The sequence below is a fragment of the Chaetodon auriga genome, chromosome 22 (genome assembly GCF_051107435.1).
Source record: "Chaetodon auriga isolate fChaAug3 chromosome 22, fChaAug3.hap1, whole genome shotgun sequence".
Taxonomy (NCBI): domain Eukaryota; kingdom Metazoa; phylum Chordata; class Actinopteri; order Chaetodontiformes; family Chaetodontidae; genus Chaetodon; species Chaetodon auriga.
The window spans coordinates 6835088-6859672 of NC_135095.1; the positions used below are offsets into that span (position 1 = coordinate 6835088).

The 24585-nt window shown below is 41.7% G+C and overlaps 1 protein-coding gene across 1 annotated transcript in view; it reads left to right on the forward strand.

The window, feature by feature from the left end:
- LOC143314801 (chemokine-like protein TAFA-2) overlaps positions 1–24585 on the forward strand; it is a 59877-nt gene that overhangs the window by 26580 nt on the left and 8712 nt on the right. The window contains exons 2-3 of the mRNA XM_076721997.1: positions 9390–9493; positions 20107–20262. Of these exons, the coding sequence (XP_076578112.1) occupies positions 9391–9493; positions 20107–20262 (259 nt within the window). The 5' untranslated portion in view covers position 9390. The remainder of the gene's footprint in view (positions 1–9389; positions 9494–20106; positions 20263–24585) is intronic.

The window sequence follows — 24585 nt, forward strand, 5'->3', positions numbered from 1 at the left end:
GGGATAAATATAATTTTCCATAAATCATTTATTTATTATCCTCCATGTTGTTCTGCAGTCATTGAGCTGACACGCGCGTCCACAGTGATGCACAGCGTCAGAGGGATTCGCCGTCTCGCGCGAGGACGCCGGGCTGTCACGGGGATCAAACCCGCGCCCGTCCAGCTGCAGGACGGACTCTGGAGCCGCGAGGACTCACTGACACCCGAATGTGACATTGATATATCCTTCAAAAGAGCTGACAAAAATGCCACTTGGTGATTTAACCTACTTTGGACCTTGACGCAATTTTGACAGTTTGACTTCATTTCCTGTGTGTCCTTCATGAAACTGTTTGGGTTTATGAAATTGGACACTTTTGTGACTGATGTGCTCAGAGCAGTTTTGACTTCTATGTTAGAAGCTAATGATAACAGATTTTCTTGTCTCAATACCTGATTTTAGAGTCAATTTGTGCCTATTTTGTGGTATTTTCCCCTTCTAGTTTTAAAGTGGAAATTAAGCCTCTTAAATACATTTAGATCATCATGGGACCAATATCAACATCTTTTCTCTTTAGTTGTATGTTTTTTACAGTACATTTGTAGAAAATAGTCTATGGCTTTTAAATGCACAAAGAAAAAGCATCTTCACTTTTATTTGTGCACGGCACTGACCTGTTTTTAGATCCTTTACTCAAGTGAAAGTATTAATACCACATTGTACAAACACTCCAGTACAAGTAAAATTCCTGCACAAATTATAGCACATTTCGGAAAGCTTATTGGAATTCTTGCCAAGAGTTAGATGAGAACACTGATACCACCCTTGTGAGTTTGCAGTAAATATAGATCTACCGCCAGCAGCCAGTTAGCTTAGCTAAGCATATAGTCTGAAAATGGAAGTGGCGAGCCTGGCTCTGCTCACATGGAACAAAATCCACTGACCAGCACCTCTAAAGGTCATAACGTAAAGACTATATTTTGTTTAATTCATACAAAATGGGTGTAAAAACTCCACATTATGGTTTCGCAGTAGGTTATACGGGCCTTTTGTTAGCTCTGGACAGAGCCGGGCTAGCTGTTTCCAGTCTGTGTTACTGGATTGTATTAATATTGAGGCATAATTGTATTAACAGCATTCCACTGATGTACTTCCTCTCGATGGAGCAAATTTGAACTTTTTATATCATACTGGGCTGATTAATCTATAACAATGCATCATATTTTGTAAGCTAAATGAATTTTTATCTTAGCCATGATGAGATAATTTTGTATGCTCATTTTAAAGCTCAAAAGTAATTAGCAGCTAGCTATCAAATACATGTAATGCAGCGAGTTATGTTGTGGAATAGAACAGCAGCATCTCAAAATTGTACTACTCTAATGTGACACAAACGTACTTATTTTTAAGTGTTTCGAGTGTACTCATTGATAATTCATAGAGCCTCAGCAAAGAAAGCAATTATAGGGAGGCAAAGAATAGGCTGTTGTGTTATGAGATCTTAACTATAAAAGGAAAAAGACTAGTTTTCGAGAGGTACACTGTGATCTCTGTGATTGGTGCTACGCACTGATGGTGCCAGGCCATATCTGAAGGTGGGGTTAGACTGAAATAGCACACGGGATCATGAGACGGTGATGCATGGACACTCTGATCAAAGGAAAACTAAGGTTGAGACCATTTGGCTGTTGCGGTTTTGATGAGCGCGGCCTCTCAGATAGCATCTCGACGTGTCGTTACGGAAGGTCGTTTTGGTGGTTAACTCTCTGAAAGGGCACTCAGCGTCAGTGTCAGGTAACAGCGCTGATATTTGCTCTCCCCGGGCTTCTTCTTCAGTGAAATCTGAAATCAAGGCCTCCCTCACTCGGGCTCCCTTCACGCCGCAGCTGGAGGTGTCCCAATCAGTTTTTCCCCTCGCATGTGACACAGAGATTACATTTTATAATCAGTGCGAGCAGTCAAAAGTTGCGTGGTGTCACTTTTTGCTCAGAACCAGATGGAATCACATGATTTTTGTGCAGATCTCATAAAGCCATCATGGTGAGGTCGTCTTTGCCGAGAAACATAAGCATTAACTGGATGCTGCAATTAAGAGCAACTGGAAAATTCGTAGGCTGATTTGTGATTGGAGGAGATTTGGAAAAACTGGTGAACGAGGCTCAACTAAAATCTGCTAGAAACGAGTGTAAGAGAGATCCAAAGACTTCTTTTTTTTTGCATGTGGATTTTTCACACAGCTGTCAAGTCCTCGGTTTGTGATATGGATTACATCCTTGAACTGATATGAACAGTCATCCAAAAATAATCAGATATGAGCAGGAAATCAGAAGTGAGCATGAAGGCCTGAGGAGCGAACCGAGCCACTTACAGTCTCTTATGTCAGAATTTGGATTGTGAATCACACAGCGGAGTGGCTCGGTCCCGCTGCAGGCTGGTGTATAATGATTTGATTAGCAAGTCGTCAGGACAGAGCGCTAAAGCGGCGCTCCTTTTATAGCCATAAGTTCATACATCAACTTCAACACGGCCCTGACAGCTGTCTTGTCGTGTTTATGAAGTGAACTGAGCAGGATTTGTGGCAGACGCTTCACAGAGCGCGTGACAAAGAGTGGGCAAACTCCCTTGTTTGGCGTGACAGGGTTGAGAGCTTCACTCCTCAACTGTCAGAAGGGAACATCTGTGTTTTGGCGAATGAGCGATGTTTGCTCTGCGACGGAGCAATCGGCTCCCTGCAGCCGTCCGAGGTGACAGTCTCTGTCACGGTCCAAGTAAAGAGCGAGATAGAGATGAAGGGGAAGGGGTGGGGGGGGGAGGGGTAATCCCTGTATCGAATCCAGCTGCTGCAGAAACAGAGAGGGATAGTCCAGCTTTTTATGGTTTAGTGACACTCCCCCCGCCCACCCTGCAATCTCTGTGATACTGTGGATTACACACTTGCCTTGAGCATTTCAACGGTGCATCTTATTACAATTGCGGAAAACTGAAAATTGAATCTTACACTTTCAAAATGATTACTGCCACAAAAGTAAAACACATTATGGTTTGTGACTAAAGCTGCTTTACAGGCAAGATATTTATGGAAAACTCCACCGGTCTTATAAGCCTTAAAGAGTCTGAAACAAGGAAGAACTTCCCTTTCCCACAAAATGAGCCTCTTAAAGTCCCTCTCCACTTAAACATGTATTTTTCTTACTGCTACTTCATTTGGATGCTTCACTGTGCAGAATAATGGATGCGCAGAGTTTGATACAAGCAAAGTGATTTTCATCTCTCTCTGTGCCACCTTTAAGTCTCAGTTTTAAAGCTTATGCATACAAGTGAGATGTGGAAAATGAAAGCCTCCAGTGCACATCCCCTGACAATCTCTCAGTGAAGTAGGAGGCATCTTGTGTCCAGCAGTCATGTCTGACAAACATGTCTGGAGGGGATCTTTAAATTTGGATTTGTCCTTTCTTTTTTTGCACTTGAAACACACCAAGCCCTCTGCGATCGCTAAACTTATTCACGACCTCTGCCCACAACATACTGGGAAGATGACGTTTGGTTCACTGATTACTGCACAGTGTTTCTTACTAATTAAGTCCCCCAAATGAAGATGTGGTTAGAACATAAATTCCCAAGACAAGGCATACTTTCACATAAAAAAAACTGCCCAGTACTTTAGAAAATGCATATGCATTTGACGTTACAATGCCTCCAATATACAGCAGTGCGGTTCCTTGTCTAGGCTGTCCAAAACAACCATCCTTGGTTCAAAAAATATTAAAGATTAAAACATTTAGTCGAACCTTTCATTGTTGATCATTGTCTCTTAGAAAAATGCATTATTAAGGGGTTGCCTGCTGTAGGAGCGATTTGCATCACCTTAAAAACTCCTAATCAGCCTGCAGAGAGCAGGTGAAGGATGAATTCCCCTGTTTTTTTTTCCTCCTTCGCAAACAGCATTTACTATTAATAGGCCAAGGACGGTGGAGTCCTTCACTTGCTAATGAAAAGTATTGTGGGTTTGTGCGAGCCCATCAAAGTAGGGAAATAAGTGACACAAATGGGACAATAATGAGAAAAGAGGTCGGAGTCAGGATCTGCTTGCAGGCCTTGTTTTCACTAAACTGCTCAGCACTGTTCTGCCAAATCCAATCATTTTTAACTATGCTTCCTATTTGTGTTTCTTCTATTTTGGTCTGTTTTTTTTTTTACTTGGCTATTGTGTAAATGAGGTCTCCACCTCAGTGTGTTTGAGTTAGTCTGATTGACTGAATGAATGAAAATACACATCCATATTTAACTTTCCTCTTACATTTGACTACTGATTTGTAACAGTTTGCCAGTGTAGACTAGAATTATGTATTTGTACTAATATTTGGCCAATAATAGGGTACCATTCCATTACCGTGTGTTTTTCATGGTTTTACCACTCGATGCCGCCGTTGTTTTTTTATACTAGCTGTAGATGCGACAGAAAGCCGCAGCCCTGTCCGCGGTCAGGAAGTTGATAGTTCCTAGGTTATCTTAGGTGAGATTGATAGTGAAAGGCTATTTTTGTCCTTCACGAAAATGTACTGTATGCAGATTAAACTGAAAGATGTGTTGCCTTTTTCATACGACCATTTCAGACCAGTCATGTAAATTTTTTCATGAATCATGAATCAAGGTTTAGCTCTTCAAGAAAAGTGGCAGCAGTGCGGACGTTAGTGAATAAGTGTAATTTTAACAACCATAACAGCACAAACAACTGACATGGAAATCTCTAAATAAATATATTGTATTAACTGTAATATAAAGTGCAAGATTACTCAACGACAAAAGCTGATTTAGTGAAGCCCTGAAATGAGGTACACCAAATATTACCAACAATTCCACTGGTTTTAACTGTGAGGTTGATGCTTAAATAGTGCACCCCTCCTGCTAGCGCTGCTAATATAATATTCTTTACAGATTAATATGGATGTGGAGCAAGTTGATAGGCCTTCGGTAACTAGCACGCTGATGAGCTAATAAGAGAAAATAGAGCCAATATGGCCGCTGGGACCAAAGGAAGGGGAATGTAACAGAAGGGAGTATAACCTGAGACCTTCGTGATGTATTGCTCAGTCGCATTGTCAGTACAGGAGAAAACAGATATTGGGCGAGGTGTCAAGCTTAGGGGTTGTTCATTGTGTCTTGAGACAAAAGTAAACCAAATGTTATTTTTTCTCCATTGACAGCAATAGTGAAAATAGCCTTTGCCCTGTCAACACTTTTTCATTCATTTTTTCTTCTTTTCAGCAGCTTAATTGAATTTACACTGTGACTATACTCGAATAGAAAACACAGTAAAGTACTGCATTTTCATTATTAATAGAAGTTAGAAGTTATTGGATGGCGGTATTGAGGTGTGTGCAGTGCAGGGACATTACGTCGTTATGTCAGAGATAAGGTTGGCAGCATTACCACAGTACATAAATGCAACAATGTCTTTTCATTTAATTGACGTGGGAGTTTGCTGTGTTTGTTCCAGTGAGATGTTTTCATCTCTGTGAGTGTAGAGGTCTTTCAGAAGCGACGGTCCCTCAGTCAGCTTGTCCGCTCGCCAAGGTCGAGCCTGGAGAAGAGGCTTTTTAAAGCAGGCTCATTGGTCTGCCGCCATATGATTCATTCCAGGGGAAGGGAGTGGGGAGGGCGGGCCTAAACGACTGAGACAATCAGATTTGGGGGTCAGAGATAGGGATTCTTGCTTCATTCAGTTTGTAACAAATTCACTTTGTACTCTTGAAAGGAAATCCGATGATCTACACCGCAGGCTTAAACGCCTCACAACAGAGCCCAGTCATAACAAAGGGATAAAAGTCCAATCGCTGGATAAATTTGAGCACAAAAATCCAGGGGAACGACTGGTGACACCAGTGAAAAGAATATGCATTATTCCTCAATAAAAGGTGTTCATTTGCATTTGAAGCTGTCCTCAAGTGCAGGCACAATATACTGAAGAAAACGTTCTGTCTCTGCTGGCAAGAGGAGAAATAAAGCGCAGCAGACAATCAGAGGATAATTACACATTTCGTTTAAGCTTCAGTTTATTAGTATTTGTTTTTCATCTGCGATCCCCCGAACTTCAATCATCTGCGCACACTGCGTGTTTCACTTCAGGGCCTGTTCTGTGACAAAAGGTCTCCATTATACATGAAATATTCTCAACTAAAATTCACAATTAAAACTTCGAATGGCTGCAGAGAATTTCCAAGCCAGGGTTTGTTTCTTTCCAAAACACCAGTTTGAATGTGTGTTGTCCCCAGTGGCAGTGAAAGCTACGCTAATCAAAAATCAAAAAACCTGTAACAATACTTTAGTGCTCCACCAAAGTAATTAAGGCGAGCAAAAGAATGATCGTTATTGTTCTGGCCTGATGACATTCCAGGGACTTTGATGCTGGAGTTGCTCATACTTGGAAAACATACTTCTTTGCTTTCTTATTGATATTAGGAGATCAACATCAATCTCTTAGCTTAGCATAAGGACTGGAAGCAGGGGGAAACAGTGAGCTCTAAAAGAAAAACTTGTGCCTACAAACACCTCTTGTTGTCTTGTTTACACAATAGATCTTGTTTGTTTAACTTATGCATTAATGTAATGTGACATTAGGGGGCGTGATAGGTTGAAATTATGCATTCAAGCATTTAGCTGATGTGTTTTTGTACAGTGGAAGTGTTTAGAAGGACTCATAAGACCAGGAAGTCATTACTTCTAGCTGGATTAAATTAATTTCCGCATTAATAAAAGTGGTATTCAGCTTATTTAATTTTTTTTTTAACAACACTGGCACATTACCACAGTATGAATGATGTGACAATCATGTCAGCATATAATTACCTAATTACACATCTAGCAACACGGAGCAAAATTAGCATTCATTCAGTGTCGTGTTTCTGGCCACCAGACGAAGTCTAATATTCACTCTCCTCTGAGCTTTGGTTGGGGCTTCGCCAACTCCTGAGGGAAATATCTGACTCTTTACCTACTAAATGGCTAGTTGCTATCACTGTCTGTCTCCCATTTGGTGCTGAGCAGAGAGGACAGTGGATTTATCTGGTTTTTGATAAAAACATCGGCATGCTGCTTCTTAAAAGACGGCTAATGAGAAAACTGTATCAGTTGTATCAGCAAGATGAAAGCTGCTAAACAGACACTGACTCATAAGAATATGTGACGATGACTTGAACAGCAGGTAGTTTGGGATCATACAGCAGTGTTTTTGTATTTCTCCGAACTTACTAGAGACCTACACTTCAAGGTCAAGATGTGAAGTGGCCCGAAACTGTAACAAATCTTCAGTGATTCACTCTGCCAAGCACACCGCCGCACCAATGACAACACAGCACATTCAGGGACAATGAGATGTCATTCATAGAATTGCACCCTTCGACAGCACCCAACAAATGATGCTGTAGTGCTCTGCCCTGCACTCTGTCACCAACAACCCTTTTTCTCTCTCTCACACACACATCAGTGTGAGCCGCACAGCCACCATTTCAACCGCGGCCTCCAATTCTTCGAATAACCTTAAATCTGCCGCCATGAAGGTGAACATTAGCACCCACCCACGTAGTACCTGGGTGTACAATTTAAGGTCCATTTGGGCAAATAGGTGAACCTCACCATTACGTTGCTATCACACTCAACATTTGAGTGAATTTCCTTCCACATGTCTCTCCAGCTACTTTGAGTCCCTGCTATGTGTCGTGATGCTGGCAATCTTGGCCTCTATGGAGATTCTGGCTGAGGTAAAATTCACCATGAAACCACAAAAAGGCCCATTTTGTTCTTGGGTGTGTTTTTCTTCTCCCTGTGGATAAGTGGCATGATGTCCAGATGTCCAGCGAGCATTCTGGAAAAGGTAGATTGTCACCCAATGAGGCAGGTAAAAGCAGGTTTATGGTAAAGTTTTAATGTCTGACTGATGAGACTTCATGATAGTTGTTGGCTTCTCGTTTTCAGCTGCTTTAGCTAATGCTAACGTTAGCTTCACAGACTGAAAAGATAAGATGCTCCAATCCTTGAACCTGAAAATCTTAATTCAGAGCATTGACATGATATGCTTAAAGGTTTAATTGGGAGATTCAGACAACGGCTCATCAGCTGCAGGCTAGCCCTAATTTCTTAGCCCTAGTAACTTTTTTTTTTTTTGTTAAATTAGGCAGATTTTCCTATAAAAATTCATCACTTCTGATGAGCTAAACTAACTTTTCGCTGAGCCATGCTAATTTTGCAGTACCTTGAAATTGTGCTTCAGTGCAGTACTTGTGCAATGGTACTTTATCTGAGCATCGTCAGGATGTGACATTGTTTCCCTTGTATTCACGTTGTCAACGCCTGCACGCCTTGACTGCAGACATCTTATTTGCAATTTCAAAGGGCACACTGAACATGTGAGTCCTGTCTGCGCTATTTTGACACATCACTCGATTCCAATTCCTGAGCGACACTGGGAGGTATGAAAAAATCTGGACAAAAGGTCATGCTCGCGTTGCCAAAATAAACTTAATTACACAAATAATCTGAGAACCCCAGCGAGGTTTAGCCAATCTATATGTCAATAAGGCAGGCAGATAAGAGGCGGGAGGCGGTAAATAAGGCATAAACGCAGCTTGTAACATTGTAAGCTCACGCCATACGATACCGTGCCTCTTCCAGTAATTACCGTACTGCCCCTGCATCCCCGTTAGAAATTTGATCGTTGTCTGTCAATGATAACACACTGTGCCAGATGGCTTATGCGGTGTGGCCTCAGCTCCACCATACTTGATTAGGAAGACGGAGTGCAGAGGAAAAGGCACTGTGGAGAGAGGGATTAGCCAGCGTGGCCCGCTCGCTCTCTTCCACTCTGCTGTAGAGCCTAAAGAGACTTATTGAAGCCTGTTGGGGCAGCAGAGGGTCGTCACCTTCTGTTCGTGCTCGCGCTCTAAGAGCCTCCTGTTGGAGGAGAGAGGGGAGGAAGAAAAAGAGAAAGAGAAAGAGGAAGAGAGAGGAATTGGAGACAGTGATCTCGGGTACATTCACAGCTGCAGTTTGTTTTGAAAAGCAAGGAGATGGATATGAGCCTGCATCGCCTCTTGATAAGAGCAAATATGCATTCAGACAAGCTAAGCTACTCTGAAGCTAAACTGTGAGATAGCGGGACAGCATCCTCTCTCTGCTGTGCGCCACAAAACCTTCAAATCCAACCAAAGGGCTCACACTGCAATATGGCAGAGTGGAGGCTAATAAGGATGTTAAAAGACGTTGTGGTTGTCAAAGGAACATAAAGATCCTAAACACAGCCCTTGTGTAATGTTCTAATTGAAAGAATGTTCTGGGTTTACCTGGAATATTGTAGGTTAAAGCTACCGCTGGAATAAACGACCCACTCACGGTAACGCTCTTTCTTTTTCCAGGATGAGTGAGCGGTACAAACAGATCGGACGTAAAGGGGCTCTACTTGTAATGGTGCTCGTGATCAGTGTCTGGGATAAGACCGTACAGACGGAAGCCACCACAGGTGAGTGCATTCAGACTAAATCAACTAGTCTTGCTCCATAAGTGAGCCCCAAAAGTCCTGTAAGGTGACAGTTTTAATCTTGTGCACACAACTTGTATCATTTAACTTTGTTTCATCCCTTATTCCCTGTCTTCTCTATAGAAGATAAAAGCATCAAATATCTAAAAATACTGAGGGGAACACGTGCGTATTCCAGTGAGGCAAACTAACAAAGGGTTAAAACTGTCACCTCTTGCTTCTGTCTTTGTGTATTTTCAGCTGTGCCCCTTTCACAACCAATCATGATATTATCACCTGTTACCAATGAACCTGTTTACCTGTGAAATGTTCCAAACAGGTGTTTTTGGAGCATTTCCACATTTTGCCAGTGTTGTCTGTGTCTGATCTGGCTTATTCCTCAAAAACTATGAAAAACATCAGTGAGCCACACAATTGCACTGGGTGGCATGCTCCTTCACGACTATGAACACACACACTTTAATCAATCTCTCCACCTCCTGCCCCCCCTCACCACACACACACCATCCTGCTGCCAGAAACACTCACTAGAGCACCGAAGGAGTTTTAATCCCCATTGAAAATAGTCCCCAGCAAACGCAATATTTACTTCTGCTTGAGTAACGTTGCTGAAAACTGAAATAACTGAGACTTAAAAAAAATGAAAATATACATTTGTGACCTGTTCATAAAGATTTACATCTTGAAACAAATGCTTCTGGGGCTAAGCAGCCACGGACAGGGTGGGGAAGTCATGAAGTAAGAGAGACAGACTGAAGAATCAATGGTTTTGGGCTTTTGATGAAGCTAGACGTACCCTAATTACTTTTAGCAGAGCCCCGGTGTAGCAAGGTTGCAACATCAAAACGAATTTGGAATTTTCTGTCAATCCAAAAATGTTCAAAGCAAATGTTTTTAAAGAGCTATTCCAGTGATTTGGTATTTCACTCCAATAAAGTTCAAGGAATCACAACAGATTAAAAAAGAGCGGCGAAAAGCGATGCAGCAGCGCCTGAGATGTGCTCGTGTGAGTTGAGCTCTGAAATCGTGCATCTTACATGTCCCACAGCGCAGTTTAATAGATAGATAGAAAGGTTTTTTATTGTCCTCAATGGGGAAATTTGTTTCCACAGAGTGTGCACTATGCAAGCCTCTATATTGTAAGTACAGACTCCCTATCGCTACTTACAAAAAGACTAATACATAATGCTTCACTGTGATCAGTGAAGTGGAATTTAGCATTGATATGGCAGCAAAGCCTGTGCAGCAGAGCATGAGTGTTTTTAACATGGCCTTACTATGCAATTAAAAACATTCACTCAACATTCAAGCCCTACCTGAGAGGCCTAATGATGTCATCAAGGGTTATTTTCCTAGACTTGACAAAGGTCCGCCACAACAAGAGACGACACAGAACAACTGTTTTCAAAAGCTCAGTCACACTCTTTATGACTACTAAACTGATACTGATGTGAAGGACTGGAGTTGGATTTGAGATGTTTATTTCAGTAGTAGATTACTGGGAACCGGAAAGCTTTGAATGACAGGAATCTTGCTGAGCGAACACAATGAAAACACAGAAAATGCAGAAATGTGATGACAGCCAAAGAGCACTGAAACAGCTGTAGGCAGCCATTCTTATTTTATTTTGCAAAGAGTTTAGAAAGTGAGACCACTGCTCCAGTCTTTCAGTAAAGAAGAGCACATCACGGTAAGGTGCTTGGACTCCCTGTCCCACCCTGTGCTCAGCGTCAGGTGGCCCCAAGAGGCTCAAAGAGGCCAAAGTTCTCCTCCGTGTCTAGACAAACTGCTTTTCTCTGTCCGCAAACTTGTTGAGCAATTGAACTAGTGGAGGCTTGTTTCAAGCCGCCCATGGCGTGAACCCTCGGCTCTCCATCTAAAACACAGTGGCCTGCTGCACCAACGCCAGGAGACACACATGGAGGGAGCCCTGCCACAGTGTCCGCCACTTCTATTGTGAGGTGTTTGGAAAGGAATCTCTCACCATGCGGCATCACAAATAAAATGTCACAGTCGTGAATGGGGGAGTAATTGGATTGAAACAGCTATTTTGGAGGTATGAGTCAAACTCCTCTCCCCTTGCCTCATTAAAAGTGTTGTCGAGTCGTCACTAGTAAACCCAGGGAGATCAATTATGGCAACTCACCAACATCACAACTGGAGGCCGACCCACATGTATCATCACCGGGAGTCCCACTGACAATACACAGCTTCAGGTAATTGGTGGTGTGCAGGCAGTGCGGCTGCCGGACGGGATGTCCGTTTGTGAGCGCGTTAGAAATCGGCCAATACCTCTCCTCTCTTTGTCAACCAATTAGACAGGAGTGCAGCACTTTGACGTGCGCGGCTTTGATTGGCAGCGATCCACACTCAAGGCTCACATCATTTCTGCAGGAAGTAGATCAGAATAATCTCGCATGCATTCAGTTTCTCTCTAATAGCCACCGCAGCCCCCTAATTTCCCCTGGGTGTTATTTCTGTTGCTGTAAACCTGTTGTCATTCAAGGGATGAAATGAACGCCGAGCACGTCCAAAATAGGGAAAATGTGTTTCTTCCCAGAGAACACAAGGAGAAGACGAGAACTAAGCCTACTCTCTGACAAGCAGGGCGAATTTAGTTCATTTCAGCAAGCAGCCAAGTTGATTTACTAATGCACACATGAGCTTTCACTTCTTGAAATATCCGGTTTGTGTCAGCAAAGACGGGATCACATTTGCACCATCAAACATGCTTTTCTACACTCTGACAGTTATGTAAATTCAGTTTATTTTCTTTTCTGATATGTGAAGAAAGACGGTTTTGCCTTTGCTCTCTCTTGTCAGGCAGTGATACTGCAAAGAGGAGTCTGTCCTTTACTACTGTTGGTGTTTATAACACGAACTTGAAAAGTGTCAGCGGTCATTCGGTTTGCCTTTGCGCCTGTCCTTTATTGACCAGAAGGCAGGTAGAAAAGGGAAAGGGGGTCAGACAGGATTCAGTCCCAGACCGGCTTGGCTCACAAGTCGTAGGGACATCTGATTTGTTTTCATTAGCTCTTATTGTAATTGATCCTTTGAGTTACCTGCTTTCTTTGCTTGCAAATGCCCTCCCAGATTCAGCTTGTTCTTCTTTTCTTGTTGTTTTTTTCTTGTTGTTTTTTTTAGTCTTCTCGTTATTTATGCAAGCAATGCTGACAGGAAGCTGAGGTTTAAGGCAACATTAAGCTGATAACTTGGGAAATTAAGAGGTGTTTTACTTTACTTACTGGGATAACTGTTCAAATCTATTAACACATGTAAGCTGCATCATAATGGTAGCAGAAATAAGAAATTAATCAAAGGAAGTAAAATGCAAAGACAAAAGAATCTTAAGAAATAAATGCACAAAAAAAAAAGCAAAGAGTCAGCAGGTCGCTGAGCATAGTTCTGACATGTAAAGATACTATTTGTGAGCAATATGGAAGAGTTAATCCTCACTGATGTGGGCGGCATTAACAAATAATTAGCACAGTAATTAATCTTATGTAAATATAAACATAGCGGCTGAGCCAACGTTACATCATGAGAAACATGGCAGGGATTCATCTCCACCTGACTTGTATAACACACGACGCCGACGAACTCGGTGCCTTCGTACCCAAATTGTGACCTTCAAGTTGTGCTAGCCTGATCCCCGCAGAAGCATTACAGCCTTGAATTTCAGCATCCACAATGGGAAACCACTTAGCAAGAATCAAAGCACACAGGTTGCTAAGGCAGAACTTGAACCTGAGTGGAATGAAATATACGTGACGGTTGATCTTCAGTATTTTTAGACATGATGCATTCAGGTGGTTTAAGTGAAGTTTCAGCATAGAGGTGCTTTCCTTGCTGTTGCAAACGTTGCACTGACATATGACCTCGATGTCTGATTTATGCATCAAAGATTGTTGCTTGCTCTGCACCGTACACTTTGTACACTTTGTAATAAAAATGACTTATATGATGCATAACAAGCATTTTGCCAGGAAAGGAAAAAACACTGCGTGCACCCTTGAGAGAGCAGTAACTAACAGTTGGAGAGACAACACCATGCCCATGTTAAACATAACAATCAATCCACATGCTCAGTATTTACAGTTGTACTGCGTTTGGCTCCCTGAGTCTGATTTGTAATTGTGCTTTGACTAAAACGTTTCCTCATCTGTCACTCTGTTAAACGGCTCCTAACAAAATAACAAATACTTTGAGGGGGAAATCTGTTCATCGCTATTAACACAACAGTTCTCCATCTCATTATGTGGGTTTGTACAGAGGGAATTACACTCGCTGAGCTCATCGCCAAAGATCACTTGTCTATATGAGAGGTGGTATTTTTGGCTACACACACTCAACGCTATGCATAAAGAAAAGCCATGATTACATTATCATTCAAAACAGTTTCATGAATAATATAAAGCATGCATCATTTGCAGCTTCTCCTCTGTCTCCGAGGACTGACATATAAAAGCTTCTCAAGCAGAGGAATGGCCCATCAGCTCTTGCTGAAAGCACCTTTGGTTCAAAGGAATCACTAAAAAGGAACAAATGCCTGGTAAACACATGAAACTAGATGTCCCTCCATCTAATTGGCAAGTGCATTTGAAGAAATCTTCTGAAATGTTGCAAAAAAAAAAAAAACTGAATTAAGGTTTATGACAAACCAACTAGGTGACAGAAGTTGGCGGCACTGGCTACGTTATGCATGGCTGGTGTTAACATCTCCAATTAAGCACATGACCTCTTTCCACCTCCAGCAAGTGTGAAAACTTTTTTATTTTTTTGGTTGCAAAACTGAAGAAGTTTTACTGCGCATAAGAGCACGCTGATGGAAACACGGCGACGGCCTGACAACCAGCATCAAGCGTGAGGAGGTAATGTTCGAGTTAGCTCTCAGGATCTGATCCAGATTTAATCACTTTAACAGTTTGCCTTAATTGAACGACATGTTGTGGTTGAGGTAGTGAGGTAGTGTACTGGATTATTCCTTGGGCAGGATCAGCCATTTTCTGAAGTCTCAGCTAGCTGCTTGGCAGCCTCACAGTGATGTGCTGTTTTTACAATTTGTTTTTTGTAATGATTAAATGAATGAGATACAATGTGGAATTGTTGAGCTTTAGAGGTGCTAATAGGTGGATTTTGTTACCTTTGGACAGAACCTGAGCACCTGTTTCCCCACTTTCCAGCCTTTATGCTGGTTCTACAACACAAACGACGATTACTGAAATGAAATCTGAGATACAGTATTTAGTGGGGAAATCTATCTTTGGTGGAACATCAAAGAACAACTTACACGCCGCCATGAGAACCACTGGTTAAATCTGCAATAATGTATTTTATTTGATAAGCCTGTCATATGGAACATCTTAATCTGATAATAACTCGTAATTATATCTATCAAATCAACGCAGATAGAAGTGTAATGGAGCATCAAGTGGAAATTTACAGTGACCTTAAAACTGTTCTTACAGTGCATAAGTGAAGGTATTCATCTCTTTCCCCCAATGAATTTACAACACTGGGTGCTAATACAGCCTTTTAACTTGACAACTACCTCAACACTTATACCATCTGCTGTCACATCGAGGGCATTTAAATGAGTGCAACCTAAAATAAGATTCAAATCTTGGAGTGGTAAGTGGTTGAAGAGAGTATAAAAAATTACATCATGACTATGATAGCAAGGTGCTTCAGCTCCTCCTGTTTTATAATGTCTTGCAATACATGTGTCTTGAAATCTACATCCTGTCAGCAAACAGCAGATAAAATGTAGTCATGCTTACTAATTGTCTATTTTAATGGAGGCAAAACAGGTGGTCCAAAACATTATTATAGTGATTAGCTCTTTAAAAGACAGCTTAATTGCTTATAGATCGAGGCTAAAATGCACTCAGAGAGGGGTGAAAGTAAAAGTTTTGAGGATGTCTATATCTTAGGTTGTTTTTTCTGAGATAGTCAAGAGTAATAATCTATTATGTTGTAATTTCTGAGCAAAAATATTGCACTTAGAGCAATTTATGCTTTGCAAAGTACACACATTGGTTTTATTCTATTACATTTTCATCACTTTGTCTTAACAAATATCATGTCCATATAGAAAATTTCATTGTATATATTGTTTACTGCCTCATCGTATTTTTTGTCCTTGTTGAGCTGTGTGTCTTCTTTCCTACGCGAGTGGGTTCAATGTCTAAACTGGGGTCAGATTCCTTGTATGTGCGCACACTGTATCCTGCTCTTAATAGCCACGAAAAGGCAGCGATAGCAGTGGTTTTCAAACAGGTTTCTTTTCTTGGCAAGATGATTGACGCTTTGGCTCACTGGGTGTGGGTTTTGCAAGCTCGCACATCTGATGCAAACAGTATGCCTTCGTTTTTCAAACACAATCTGTTGATGACTGGCATCAAAACAGAAACGTCAGACCTTTCCACTCAGGAGGACTTTCACAAAAGGATGAATCGAGCTGCAACAAGCCTGTGTTGAAGGGATCCAAGGGAATAGTGTCAACCTCCACACATGCCATGGCCTCACTGTGAGAAGCGATGCAGCTCACTCTTCGATATTCAGCCGTTAAGGGGTTTTCTCTGCCCATCTAGCTCTAAGGTGGGCCGCCTTTGTGTTACTGGCTGCAACCTTGGTTGAGAATTCAGACTAAAGCACAAAGACTTTTGATTTTTATTTATTTATTATTATTTTTTTTTTTACACATGTTGGTCCATGTTCATTCACACTGGAAAGCTCTTTTCCTTCATCATTTCTGTCTTCACTTTTTCCATCAGGCTCTGTGTCCTTTTGTTTTATCTGAAAAATGTGCACAGACCAATCTGTAACTGAATTTTTTTTTTTTTCATGTTACATCCTGTGCCAAAATAAACACTATCATTAGTCACAAGCTTTGTTTTTCATCTTTTTGTTCCATCTTGGAATAATGTGTACACTGTGTACGCTGCGCACACCACAAACATTTTCCAGCCTTTGCCAACTTTGCCTCAAAATAATCCAGGGAAAACGCTGCTTTTCGTCAGTCGTTCTGTTGTTTGCCAAAATGATGCTGGTCTGATCACATTTGACCCTGAAGTGGAGACAATTCCACTGTTTTTATACCCTGTGATGCAGTATCTTAAATTCATCCAGTTCTTGTATTGCAAAGGGTTAGACGACAGGTGTGTGGCAGATTGTGTGTATGATACAAAAACATGAAACAGAATGAAACATAACTAAAACTGACATAAATTGTTTTGCTTTCCTCGTTATTTTACGGAAGCGCCTCTTAACTGTACAAGATTTTCTTCCTTTTATTTGCAGACAAAGCAAAGCAACATGCCAGAGGGCTACTTTTGTGGAGATGGAGATGCTCCATTTATTTTCCTTAAATGACAATTTCCTTTTCCCTTTTGACTCTAAAACTGAACAATAGAGTCAAAACAAAACTGTAGTAAATCATCTAGGGTCAGGCTCTGGTTTTCACTGCTTCAATCTGAGACAATACTGTTTTTTTAATTTAAAATATCAGTTAAAAGGATTGCAACAGTGTCAGAAAGTGTAAAAAATTAAACATCGCATCTACACCTTGCTGCATCTGTAAGTGCTATCAATCCCCAAAACAAGACAGTCATTCCAGTCGTGTCCAAATATCTAAGAAAATTCCCTGAAACACTATTTGAACTGCTACAACTAGATTTTGTTTTTCTGTTCGACTTCTCAGGAAGGACTGAGTTGCAGTTTAGAGCTGCTTCATAGGGAAAGGAATCACACAGACCTGTCAAGCCTCCCGTGTTTCCTGGGATCCTCCTGTATTATAGCCTTCTTTCCTGCTGTCGTCCCATTCAAATATTGTCCTGGAAATCTCCCATGTTTTCAACCTAGAAGAACAAAAAAAGTTGCTGTAACGTTGGGGAGGAGCATTACTGCATATTGGATGGATGTAAAAATATACTAACATTTGCTAATCAGCACTAAACACAAAGTGTACAGCTGAGGCTGTTTGCAGGTATTTGGTCATAAACCAAAAAGTAAGACGAAGTGCAAAATTTGGAGCTGGTGATGGTGCAAAGTCAGGCGATCACCAAAACTATTACATTTCACCCTGAGGAGGACATGAATGCGTGAACCAAATTTCATGGTAATCCCTCTGATAGCTGTTGAGAAATTGGAGAAAAGTGGTGGACGGACAGAGCAGCAGACCAAGCGACGCCATCGTTAGAGCCATGTTGCTAACATGACTAAAAGCATCTGTCAGACAAACACAAAAACCAACAACAGACATCTGAGCTTGAAGTACAATAAATGTCCCTCTTTACTTTCTGCCACACACCTACTCGCACTTTCTAGTTGCGTGTCCTCCTCCTCTAATTTTCCAAACATGGATACCTTTGTTTTTGGCGTTTTGCCTTTTGTGGATGTTGTGGGTTGACATGCAGACAAGAAGCCTGGCTAGAAAGCAAAAGAAACACTATGCAGCAAAGGCCTCCACAGCCAGAATAAGACTTGGGACATTGCAGCCATATGGTGTGTTTCTTAACCGCTTGGCCCCCAGGACGGCCCTAAATCTTTCCATTTAAATTTCATGGCATCATGCATGTCTTATAAAACTTTGAAAGACACAAATCTACAAAACACAACCGCAGCACGGTTTCCAGGGCCGGAGGGATCCTCTCTGACACAGCGGCAGCGCAGCAGGTTTACAGCTGGACTCTGGTTGGACCGACTGATTCCCGAGTGAAATGCTTTTCTCTGTATCTGCTGGCAGGGGAAGCTGAGTAGGCATCCAAGTAGAACTCCAAATCCAGTCAGACAAACCGCAGCCTCTCAGTGTGAAGCCTGTCCTTTAGAGAGATACTGGCAGCACTTCTCTCACATCTAAAGCAGCTCAGCTTGTCTTGCTCGGTTTGTCTTTCATATCTTTTCTTGTTTGGGGCAGAGCATGAGTAAGCATCCCGCTACTTTTGGCCGACAACCTGCATTATTTTTGATGTATAAGGAAGGACGAGGGGGTTGTTAGAACAGACGTGCTTTCACAAGCCGAGCTCATAATCAAAACCAAACGTCTCTTTCCCGTCTCTCTGTCTTTTTGCTTTTTAGATGTGACTTTGTCTTTTTCCACCTTGTGTTTGCTGATATATTCTAGCAGCAGCCATCAGTGAAATGTTTGATGCTATCCAGCCACAGACAGTAAGTAACCCAAACACTGTAGGAGGAGTGAAACGTGTGCAAGGAATATTAGATTCAAAGTTAATTTTAATGTCATGTTTTCTGAGTCCTAAATATGAAATGGGAAAAGGTAAATCCCAGAGGTACTGTGAGGCTCAACAGTTGCTTAAAACCTCTGTCAGATTTAGTATCAGAGCAGCTGATGCCATCACTGTTACTCTCAGTAGCTGCTTGTTACAGCAGCTGGAAAGTGTTGCCGTCCACCAATATAACAGGCCGAACTGAAAACGTAATTAAACTGGGTTCAGCTGAGCCGCGACAGGACAGACAGTTAGGACCAGTTTCACGCAGCCATTTCAGATTTACTGTTTACCGCAGCAGCAGTGAGTATCTCAGCAGAAGGACACCTCAAGAAAATGTCACATGCAATTAAAAGAGAATGGGGCAGCTCAGGCTCTAAATAATTCAGACAATGGAGCGTGATCTGGAAATTGGCTCCAAATACTGCAGCGCTGCACTTTCCCCCTTCACATATCTGAATTTTTTTAAGGGCTGCTTGCTTGTGGGAAATCTGGAGAGGCATCAGTTTCAATCATTACCGTTACATACTTGGGTTATTATTTATTTAAAAAGGGAGCCGTTTTCATCAAATACACTGATCTGGACCAACTCCACTGCTTTAAGCTGCTGCTCATACTACATGGTCTTAAAGGGACACTCCAACAATTTTCCAATGAAGATGAGTTTACTCCAGAAGTACCACTCTGCTTGGCTGGAAAATGTATTTTGTGGCTCTGAATGGAGTGTCAGATAATAACCCTGATGATGTCATCAGGGTTCAGCTTTAAGGTTTCCAGTGGAGTCAGAGAGTACCGATGTATAACAGAAAACCTGTGTTACAAAGTGATGTGGAATTTCACCTTCTACTGTACCAGTCAGGGAGTTTCTAACAAAAAGACGCTGGGAAATGTAGGATGCAGCATTTTTTGGAGCTTGACTAGAGACATGTCAGGATATCTCTGCCTCTGCTGCTTCATTTTTTCTATTCAAAGTCCTCCAACTTTATGGAAGAGGGAAGTTAAATCAGCGTAATATCTATTCAATTTCTAACCAGGAAATTGGTGAGATTTAAAGACAGTGAAAACCAGCATTCAACCTCAAAAACTTCAGCCCCCTCAAACAAAATGATACTTTCAAAAGAATATATGCACATAAAGGGAGGGAAATTGAACTCTTAGTGATAAAAGACCTCTTTAATGAAACTGGTAGTCTCCTAATTTTGTCTTGATGAGAGGGATACAGAGCAGGCAAGAGACTCAGGAGAGATATTCTTGAGGGACTCCATCCAAGGCCTGCGATGTGGGTGTGTAGATGAGAGTAGTTAGCTATTGCACTGCAACTGAATTGAATGCTTTCTGACTATTCCATCTTTCCTGTCATTTCTCCAGCTGCGCACCATGTCCGAACAGGCACCTGTGAAGTGGTGGCGTTGCATCGCTGCTGCAACAAGAACAAAATCGAGGAGAGGTCACAAACGGTGAAGTGCTCCTGCTTTCCTGGGCAAGTGGCCGGCACCACCAGAGCCGCCCCGTCGTGTGTAGATGGTATGCTCCAGCTACACATTTCATGGGCTATCTTTTATTCTTTTCTTTCTAATCTACCTTTCTGCAAATCTTGAGAATTAGCTTTGCTGAGATCATTGGAGGATGCTGTCAAGGGGGCAGGATATAGGAAGAGTAAAATAGAACAAATAATGAGGAGCAAATCCTCATAAGGAAAAAGCAGATTTTAAGTACTGCATTATGGACACAATTATCTTTTTATTCGATATGAAGAAGGGAGTGGTAATAACGCATATGATAATTACACCATTTCAATTTAAAGGCTCTGCTAGGTGCCAGAGGTGCAATAAAAAGCGCAGTCTATTCAATTAAATGCACCTGCTTTCGGTCATAGAACAAGAACATCAACAAGGCGTATACACATTACAGTAATTAGCTCCAGTACAAAGCATTTGTGTATCCCTGACACAAGCTCAGGCACAAGGGCAATGTAGTTCCATTTCATGTGTGGACTATAAAGATAAGGGACAAGGGATACAATATACAGTACCAGACAAAGAAAAGAGAAAGACACGCTCACTAGCAATACGCTGTAAACAATGATGCTACAATAAGCATCAAGCAAATGCTATCACAACCCTCAGCACAATAGTTTTAATATTCTGTGGGCTGAATTGGAAGCTTTGGCCAGACAGATGTGACCCCTGGGCCACCAGTTGATGATATGAGTTGGGTCTAGGTGTGGACTGAGGTCCAGATTTTGAGATGCCCTGTATTAGGTTGGCTGTATTTGACTGTACACAGCCAATGAATATTGTCTGGTGAATCCAGCACCCTGATAAAAAGGCTCCTGAAGGGCTATTTAATCCCCTTTGAATTTGAGGCTGTCTACCGCAAAGTCAGTGACTATAAAGTCAATGACCCAGAGGCTGGGGTCTCTTAGCATGCTAATGTGTCAGACCCCTGACTTGGCCAAAGTGGCTGCTTCACATAGGTCTGAAAAGCGCGGGTTTCGGGTTAAACCCTGGACCAAATCGTGTTTGACCTATTCCTTGACATTTTAGTATTGACATTTTCTGCAAATTAGAGCTGTGAGTCACTGGCCTCAGTTTAAAGCTCCATGGGTGATCTGAAGAAAAAAAAAAGATCAGCACTTAACCTTTTAATTATTCTTTCTTCGACAACCAGGGATTACCTTTAGCTCCACTCTGTGTGAGACAATCTCCTCTTTATATGAAGATAAATGAACCTCGAGTCTGAGAAAAAAATGAATAGATTTGAATGTGTAATTTAGAGAGGTGGCCACAGAACATACATGCAAACTCTACTGGCACTGATGAGCCCAAACATTATGATAAAAGTACAGACAATTTGAATTGCATCATAAAGCCAATACTACACCATGAATGAGAAAACTGGTGTGCACTGGTCGAGCAACTGTTTTCCTATAGCAGGAGCAGGGCTTTCTGACTTAGCAGAATCACTAACTGGGTGTAAAACGTGCCTCTGCATCCACTGGACTGCAGGAGTTTACAGGTTAAGTCCTGTGAAGAGTGAGAAGAAAAGATTGATACCACTCTCATGTCTGGATGGTAAATATGAAGCTATCGCTAGCGGCTTAGCTTAGCATAAAGACTGGAAACCATGGATGCAAGAGCTGGATGTAGCACTGCCCCTCATCTTGGCTTCCAAATGTTCCCAGTGGCCATTCACAGTATTGCAACAAAAAATCCCCCTGGGGCCAAAACAGTATTTCCCCCATAGACCAATATTGTACCACCATTGTCTGTAGAACAGTTACAAACATTGTCAATTGTTACTCTTTCTTTTGTATATTTTTTAAGCCATTGGGGTTTAATCTTCATAAAAAGTAATTTTTTCTGAATGATGTCACCGCTGTATATGAGCATGCAAAGCATGTCCGTGTTGTGTCATGGGATTGGTTCACGTAGCTTGGCTGGGCCGGAGGCATAATAACACTACTGCGCTTATTCAGTGGGCCGCATAACTCTAGAAGTAACCTGTAAACTAGAAAATTCTTTGGCGTATGAGCCAGGGGAGCAATTCACTGAATAGGCATCATATTTGGGTCAGGTATCCACCTGTAATTAGCCTGACTTAACCAAATGGAAAAAACCCATCTACCAGCACCTCGAAAGCTCAATAATTGACGCATAGTATCTCGTCTGTTTAATCCGGACAAACCCCCAGGTGTGAAATGACAATGTGCCGCTTTACAGGGGTACCACTTCCTGGCTGCGACAAATAACTGCCGGGATTCACCAGTTGCATGACAACTGGTCCCAACTGTCATGTGACCATGATCTTGCAGGTCATAGATTGTCCCTTGACATTCTCCCTAATCTACAGTATACACAACCATTCTAGAGTCAAGGTTGAAACTATTTGAACTTTAACCTCATTTGCCACAGAGCACTCAAAATAAATCCTGCCTGGCATCATAATCCATAAGTTCTGGCCACTCTACACTGATTCGAATGAGGTATCACAATGGAAACTTGCCCGAACATCTGACTTTATTCTGATCTGTGATGAGAGGCCTCTTTCGCTGCTGCAGATATTGGGAGCACTAGCATGATCTGGACCATGTGAAGAATATCCTGCAGAGAAAAAAAAAGAGAAAGAATACTGATCAAATCACCTGACCAACTCAACAGTGACAATGACTGTGCCATGTTTATATATACTAAAAATACTGAACAGTAGGGCTCTTCTGTCATCATGACTTCCCACAGTCAAAGATAGCTTTTATCTTTGAATGACATGTTTGTTGTCATTTTCATCTCTGGGAACTCCTCTTTTGCCTGTTCTTCCTGGCATGAAAAAGAATAATGAGAAGGAAGTCCGTAGCAATCATATTTCAGGCATAATTTAAAAGAAATTTGGTACATATAGCACAATACAACATGGTCCAGGATCCCTAACTTGAAGACTGAACAGGCTGACCTTCTGCCAGCTTTGCAGGTTCATCTGTGGAAAAAGGTCACTTTCTGTGTAGCATTAAAAAGGAAAACACTAAGTATATTTTAATAACACAAAATCAATATTAGATTTTATATATATCTTATACTTTAACTCCAGTTTCCCAGTTTCTCCTTCTTTCTGTTGATGCTGCCAAGAACACAGCTTACCATCAGGTTTGTGTCTGGCTGCCATACTTTTCTATGAGACGTTCGACGCCACTAATAGCCTGGGAAGACACAGTTGTTTTCTTACTTGCATATAAGCAAAGTATTAGGGGAAAGGTGGAAAAAATATATTTCACCCCATGGCCCCCTTTTCTCTCCGTCTCCCTTAACTGAGGTAGGATGACATCATTTCTCTGGAGTAGCAGGCTGATGTAGCTGATGTCAGAGAAACGTCTGACAGGATGTGTCAAAATGCCACAGATGTCCCATCCTCCATGCAGGCTTTGATCTGCAGACACATCAGTGTAGTTCTCATTCTCAACTCACAAACAACACCAAAGGTAAAAATGATTTCAATACTGAAATACTGCCCAACTCAAAACAGTGAGATAATACTAACCTTCCTTGCTCTGCCAGCTATGTTTGCATTTGCCAAAGCACCTGCCAGGTGGTCCATGTGCACCGATGCTGCTGTAAACTGTGCAGAGCTCTGGTGGTTACCCTCCTTCCCTGGTTTTAGGAGTATGCTCAAACTCCACATCACATTGGTCAGCCACCTTGTCCTTTTCACCCCGCTGGGTGCATTCACTGTGAATGATTTCAGCTCCCGATGCTTGGAGCTCCCTCACTGATTTGGACTGAAATGATGTGTTTTCAAGGTGGAACAGGTCATATACTTACCCAATCATAGAGACATCCCTTTGTATGCTCAGAAACCCCAGCTTAGCCCAGCAAAGGCTTTCGCGGTTGCAGCGTAAAAGCCTTAAATGAAGCAAACATATATCATATAGGCATATTTGCTTAAAATATATATAATGAATTCCACATATTAGGCTATTATAATTAGAAATTTCAACAGAAATCAGACACATGCACACATCCCTTACCTTATGCGTAGGTGTGTTCAGTCTCAGCATGACCAATTACGATACTGGACAGTCCTTCTGTATCAATGAGTCTGACAAAAACAATAACTTTCTTTGGTGACGATGTCTTTTTCTGGAAGTTGTCAGAAGGGATCCTTCAGGTTCTGCATGATTTTGTGTTTACTGTCCTTCTGAAACTTCAAAATTGTGTTGGCCTGGTCAGAAGTTTAGAGTCACCTGCAATGGATGGGCAACATTGCCGACAATACACACACAGCGTAGTTTTTCCGTTGTAGCGCGGGGTCTGTGTTAGCCATCGTAAAACAGATGATATATCAACGTGTGTTCAA